A 6,760-nucleotide genomic window follows, 5' to 3' on the forward strand; every position below is an offset into this window, starting at 1 on the left:
TCTCTCTCTCTCTCTCTCTCTCTCTCTCAGCTTTTGAACTGACCGCCTCCTGCAAGAGAGCTTCGATGGGTCGATGTGTCGATGGGTTGGTTTGCAGTACGGGCTGGTGGTTCTGAATTGGTCCTGTGTACAAAGATCAACACGGGCCTGAGCGCCTGGCACCTGGCACCTGGCACCTGCGCCTGGCAGAGTGTTGGTGATGGCATAGTGCTGCTTTGGTGGAAAGCGATTTTCCTTGGCGCGGCTGCGCCTCCTCATCTACGGCGTTGAGGGGCCAGCAGAATGACCGACGCCCGAGGCTTGCCGCTACCAAAGCGTCGCTTGGCCGCCCGACAACTGCAGACTGCACCCGCGACGAACCTGCCATCACCTAGCGTGCAGGCCGCACTCTCCCTGGCCGGATCGTTGCCGAGCAGCCCTGCCAGAGCCAGTGCCAGCCTGCCCAAGCCGCGCCGTCAAAGCCATGCTGCAGATCCACCTGCTCAATTATCAGCACCAGCTGCTCCAGCTGCTGCCACCGTCGAACCCATGCCCTCAGCACCCATGCCCTCAGCACCCTTACTCCATGACAGAGATCCGAGACCAGCTGATCCCCCTTCTGGAAACCTGACGGGGCTCAAGGAACCCGCGCCTGCCACCGTGCTTGAAGAACAGGTGGCACCCGTTGTCGCCTCACCCCAGACAACGCCGGGGTCAGAAACCAATGTGTCTCCAGACACGTCAGTGGCAGCACCCAGCGTTGCTGATCCGCAGGCAACTGCGCACACAGACCGTGCCCCTTCTCGACCACCTGTGCCAAGTCGGTCGCCATCCCAGCAGCTGCGCACGAGCCCGACTCCAGCCCAAGACCCAGCCCCAGCCGAAACCCCTGCTACGGCTCCAGCTTCAAGTCCCGTTCGACCCAAGCCGCCAAATCGGCCCATGCCACCAAACCGCCCACCCTCTGCCAGCAAACCAGCGCCACCCCAGCGGCCACCTGCGCCTGCATTGAATGACCCACCCGCACCTGTTGCTGCGCCGCGCCGCCCACCCCGCCCCACCGGCCCCAGTCCGGGACCCAAGGTCACGCCCACACCCGCCTCTCGACCAAGTCGACCACCACAACCAACCGCCTCTGCTCCCGCCTCAATCTCTAAACCTGCCCCACCCAGCGCCGACGTACCAGACACGCGGCAACCAGAGGTGGCGCCCGAAACCCTTCCCTCACCCCGCCGCCCGGTACAAGTACCCAGCAGGCCACAACCGTCACCGAAGCGTCGCACACCTCCACCCCGGCCAACTGGTCCGTCTCGCACCCCTTCAAGCACTTCAGTCACTTCCCCCGTCGTGCTCGTTGAACATCAGGCTCCAGATCAGCCAGATTTGGTGGAATTGGATGACGATGCCTTTGAAGACTTTGTCGGCGACTTTGGCGCCGAAAGCGATAGTGACACCAACGAATATCACCCTGACCAAGACATCGTTAGCGCTCAAAAGGATGACAGCGGCAATCAACCGCAGACTCCAGGTGATGGTGGTGCCCCATCGACCAAAGTCAACGAGTTGAGCTCGGGCCTATCGCCGACCCCGAGTGAGCCCACCGATTGCACGTCTTTACGCGCAGATGAGTACTTGGAAATTGATGGCGCTGATGCGCACTCTCCAGCAAGTGAATCCACAGCCACCGGTGTTCTCGCCGAGCCAACACTCATGCCTGGCACAGCGCCGACATTGCAAGTTGCCAGTCCGCCGTCCCCGCCTCCCTTGCCGGTCCCCTTGACCCTTGCCAGTGCCACACCCGAGGATCGCGTGCCATCAGCCGTCGCTTCCCAAGCCGCTGCAGCGACAGCCCTATCACCACCAGCCACCTCCGTTTGCAGTTCTGATCAAAATGCCATCCCAGTCTCTCCGCCCCTTCCCCCTGCTCCTGCCATTGCTTCAGCGAGTGAGATGGTCGAGTCAGATGGCCCCCATCTGCCTCAAGCACGCGCCCAATTGCTGCAAGAAATTGCCCAGGGGTCTGGGCGACTACGCCGCGTCGTGCCAAGTGAGAGCGCAGAGCAAGCTCGCCCCAAGACATTTGATGATGATCTTCGCGCGGCCATGGCTAGCGTGCGCAAAAAGTAGGTCCTTGTTGTCAATGGCTGATCACCCACAAACGCGCAAACAAAATAAAGACTCTACCATGCACATTTGTGCTGTAGGCGCGTCGAGGCGGTGGGTGAGAATGAGGACAATGCTCTCCCACGGCTCGCGGCGTCTCTGCGTGCGTTTGAAGCACATGAGCGTCGCTTGAGTAGCCTCGAGGAGATGGAGCTGATCTTAGCCGAAGCTACCGCAGCCGAAGCACCTCTCCCTGATGGTCGTCATGTGCTGCGCAATCGCGTCGGCTGGCCCGACGTATTTGTGAGCGACATGGAAGATGTACAGCGCAAGATACAGATCATTCGAGCCCGCCGTGCGTACTTGAACTTGTTCCTGGCCCGCCTCGCTTGTTACGAGGGGATACGCTGCCATAGCTCACTCCCTGTTGTTCAAACGCGCGGACACACAGTGGAGCGCTTGACGACGCTAGCATCCGCGGCGCAGCAGAGCGGACGCTTGCCCACCAAAGAGGTTGAAGCCGCGGTTCAAGCGGTCGTGACACATTTAGACGACCTGACGCGCAATGCGACAATTTACCGGCAAGCACCGCTCCCGGCCCTTGGTGCCTCCTCATTTTGTTGCCCTTCCTTGTGAGCAGCATCGCCTCACCCTCTTGACTTGCCGCCTTTATTTGTTTTTTGTTTTTTTTGTTTTTGTTTTTTTGTTTTTGTTTTTTTGTTTTTTTTGTTTTTGTTTTTTTTTTGTTTTTGTTTTTGTTTTTGTTTTTTTTTTTTGGGGGGGGGGGGGGGGGGGCATTGGCGTTGGCGTGGCTGGCCGGTGCTGGCAGGGCGTCACTGGAACGTTTACCTCTGCCCGCTGATGCTTTGAGTGCCAGCATCATAGCCCCTTTCAAGGTAGACATGCGTGCAGGAGAGCTCGCGTTCACTCCCTTGCTCTTGTGGGATTTGCGGATAGAGAAACGCGTCAGGGTCATGCATCCATCTTTGCTCATCAGCGCGTGTTTTGACTCTTCGACACATAGGACACATTAAACATGATCATGCCAATTGCTTGGCAAAAGCTGAGCGAAGGCATGCACGCGCTGGACAACGTCTTTGTCAACAAATTTGACCGTGATGCCATGGTTGAAATTGCCTTCAATCGAACCCAGGCCTTCCTGCTCCTCTGTCAATTGCTCGAGCAACGACTGGTATGTTTCGCGAACGCTCAATCAAGTTTGCCCGCCTCCCCCACATACTGCTTCGCAAGTATGTTGAGATGTATGGACATTCTTTGCTTTGATACCGGCCATGGGGCACATGTGCTAGAATGACCCGACTTGGCTTGGCTCTGATGCCTATACGGAGGCCCAGGAGCACCTAGCGCGCTTGCGTGAACAGCACGGGCAAGTCATTGCCGTCCGCCAACGTGAAGGCGCCTGGGATCAGCAAGAGTCCCCATCCCTGCGCCAAGCCGAGCCTCAGCCGGTGTGTTTTGACCTCGGCCGGTCCTTTCGCAATGCAGCGTCATGTGCCACCCGAGCCCATTTCAGTTTGACTCATTTTGGTCGTACACACTGGGACAACAGGACCGACGTGACCCAAACTTGCAGGCAGCTGTGAATGCCTTGCAAAACTTCCAAGGCAATACCGATGACCTGCGTGCAGTCCTGGCGGTATGTGTCATTAATTTCCTCCGTGGCATTGCTTCAATCTGCATGCCTCTCTGTCTCTGTCTCTGTCTCTGTCTCTGTCTCTGTCTCTCTGTCTCTGTCTCTGTCTCTGTCTCTGTCTCTGTCTCTGTCTCTATCTGCGGCTACTTGCCTGCTGCTGTGTGCATGTTGTGCATGTTGTGCCGTGATGATGCGTGAAAGATTTCGAGTGCTTGGTTTGTGAAGCCGATGACTTGAGAAAACTTGGCGTCGCTTGGGCCATGGTGAATCTCTAGCCTTTGGCAACAAGGCAAGCGTCGGGCCAGCTACGCAAGCTGATGCGCGCTGCGCTTGAATCCGGCAAGCCACTGGCGCTTGAGACTTTGCTGACCAGCCAAGCCTGGCCCAGCGTGGATGTACACCCCTTACGAGACATGCACGTTTTGGCCGAAGTGGTGGCCATCGGCGCTGACTTTGCTGTACCGGTACGTTTCTCATCTTATCATCCGGCAACAAAGGATTTCATGTCTTTTCCGAAATAGCTCTGACAGCGCCTGCCTCCTCGTTTCTCTGCCCGGGTGGCCGACAGATCTTGGTGCAGCACGGTGTCGATGTAAATGCTGCCAGTCACGACACTGCTACGACAGCTATGCATCTTGCTGCTCGCAATAATTCCCGCCGGGTAAGTTCTGCCTTCCAGACCTGCGCACCACAAGGGCTGCCGCTCGGTATCAAGTTCGCTGTGGTAGGCATTTTCGGTTTGACTTGTTTTCCCAGCATGCTGACCTTGCATCTTGGCTATTACCTGCAAATGCCTCGATCCCAGCTCGTTGCTGCCTTGATGGAGCATGGAGGTCTGCCGTGCGTCCGCGACGCTCATGGATTGTAAGTCATGTGTTGTTACCCACGCGCTCACCTCGGGGGGTGTTTCAGAGCAGACGGTTTGGCTGTCGTGACTTTGATTCACTGTCGTTGGGTGACTGGATCTTGAAGTACGCCCTTGCAGCTGCTCGCCCGTCACTTTCGGGTCGCCCAAACCAATGGATTGGCTCAGGCAGATATACAGGCATCGGGTAAGCAACATGTTTTTGCCACCTTGACACTTGACGATGCAGGGTCGCCTCATGAGGTTGCATGTGGGGTGTGGAATGGCAGACTTTTCCCGTCATGCGTTTGGGGCCTATTTTTTGTCCAAAACGTTTTCAGACGTGACTGTGCGGGGACAGGGCGAAGGCCCAGGCTTGCCCGCGCATCGCATCGTGTTGTGTGCCCGCAGTCAGTACTTTCGTGGCATGCTGGACTCGCAGGTATTTCTCGAGGCACGGCAGCCTGAGGTGAGTGACACCACTTGATTCAACGCATAGTGGCCCCTATTTTGTTCATTTTTTAATGCCGCTTGTGTCGAGTGCAGATTGTGCTGCACGACATACCGACGCCCGTGCTCAAGCTCATTCTCAAATACATTTATACGGGAGACATGGCCTTTAACACGGATCAAATTCAAGTATGTTGGCTCGGGTAGATGTTGTTTCGGGGTGTCAAAAGAGTGAAGTGCAGTGCCCAGAAGCATGGGTTCTGTATTCGTATTCTTAGAGTTGGTGTGTTCTTGCGTGTTCATGAACTTGGTTCACAGCTGGCCGTCGATTGCTTGATGGCCTGCCGGGAGTTTCAACTTCCTCAATTTTTCAACGCCATCCAAAAGAAGCTGGTTGGGAGCGTTGACCTTCAGGTCAGTATTTTTTTTTTTTTTTTCGAATGTCAATGTGACGAGCCATGTGTTTGTGCTCATCCAGCTTGTGACATGGGTCAAAAACGATTTGTAGACCTGTATCAGCTTGGTCGAAGCCGCCATTCTGTGCCATGCACCAGTGCTGTTGGCTAGCGCCATGCGCACGTTTTTGGAACACTATGATCAATTGCAAGCTGGTCAAGATCCAGACGGTGCCTTTTTGCAGCAGTTTTTGCTTGGCATTACCGACGAGCACCTAAAAGTCCCTGATACACACCGAGACGAGAACGTCAACGGGTTCTTCGACAGCGGCCATTGAGGCCGTGTATTTGCCTGCTCCGGCCCTGGCCCTGTTTTCCACGTGTATGAGATCTGGCACCCACCCGAACACCCAAAACAGCACAATTGATGTCGCTGGCATTAAACGTCCAGATTCCAGTGCAGGTGGCCAAATTCTGTGCGACTTTGTTTTGTCGATTTTTTTTTCCATTTTTTTTCGATTTTTTTTTCTTTTTTTCTTCTTTCTCTTCTTTCTTTTTCTCTGTGTCTCTTGTGTCTCTCTGTGGCTCTTTGTGTCTTTCTGTTTCTTTCTGGCTTCTTCATGGTCGCAACATCTGGAGCTCTGAATACGCACAATGTTAGCGTCAAATCCGTGCTTCCACGCATTTGAACACTCCCACTGCTTTCGCACACACTCAGCATCGGTCGCTATGGGTCTTCCTATTGGTATTCCATAGCTACGACGACCTCACACATTGACACCTACTTTTGGACCCCCTGGGCTTGATCCTCCTCGTGGCAGTCACATGAGTAAACACCGCGTGTGACGCGGTCCCCACGATGCCTGGGCAGCTGCCCTGGGGCAATAAGCTTGTGGCTACTGTTGTTTCCCTTTGTTGTGACACCTGCGGTCGGGCACGAGTTGCACTTTCCCTATCCTCGGGATTGAGCGACTCTACAGCTATTCTAACGGTGCACCTGGTCTGGTCACTGTGAATGCTTGCCGACCGCAGGTACGTCAAGCCCTCTGCCATTCTGTCTTCCCCTTGCTCTCCTGTGTGCTCTGCTCTCTTGTGACTTTCCCTATCCTCGGGATTGAGCGACTCTACAGCTATTCTAACGGTGCACCTGGTCTGGTCACTGTGAATGCTTGCCGACCGCAGCTGGTTCAATTGACCTCAAGACACCACCAAAGCTTTCGCTCCGCTCCGACGGACGTCTCTCAAACCTCTCTCAAAACGCTTCCTCAAACCTACGCGCTTCCTCGCAACCCAAAGACGGCCTCCAGACGTGCTGGAGCCTGACATGGTAGCGAT

The 6,760-nt window shown here is 55.5% G+C and overlaps 1 protein-coding gene across 1 annotated transcript; it reads left to right on the plus strand.

The window, feature by feature from the left end:
- Positions 1-282: 282 nt before the first annotated feature.
- Positions 283-5,763, plus strand: MONBRDRAFT_28769 (uncharacterized protein; the record flags this gene model as incomplete). The annotated part of the gene is made up of 12 exons (XM_001749136.1): positions 283-2,102; positions 2,912-2,978; positions 3,107-3,274; positions 3,393-3,551; positions 3,653-3,739; positions 4,012-4,200; positions 4,305-4,397; positions 4,722-4,788; positions 4,922-5,049; positions 5,127-5,219; positions 5,349-5,444; positions 5,539-5,763. 12 exons carry the CDS (start codon positions 283-285, stop codon positions 5,761-5,763), a joined length of 3,192 nt encoding a protein of 1,063 aa, XP_001749188.1.
- Positions 5,764-6,760: the final 997 nt, after the last annotated feature.

Source organism: Monosiga brevicollis, genomic scaffold (genome assembly GCF_000002865.3).
Source record: "Monosiga brevicollis MX1 MONBRscaffold_28 genomic scaffold, whole genome shotgun sequence".
NCBI lineage: Eukaryota > Choanoflagellata > Craspedida > Salpingoecidae > Monosiga > Monosiga brevicollis.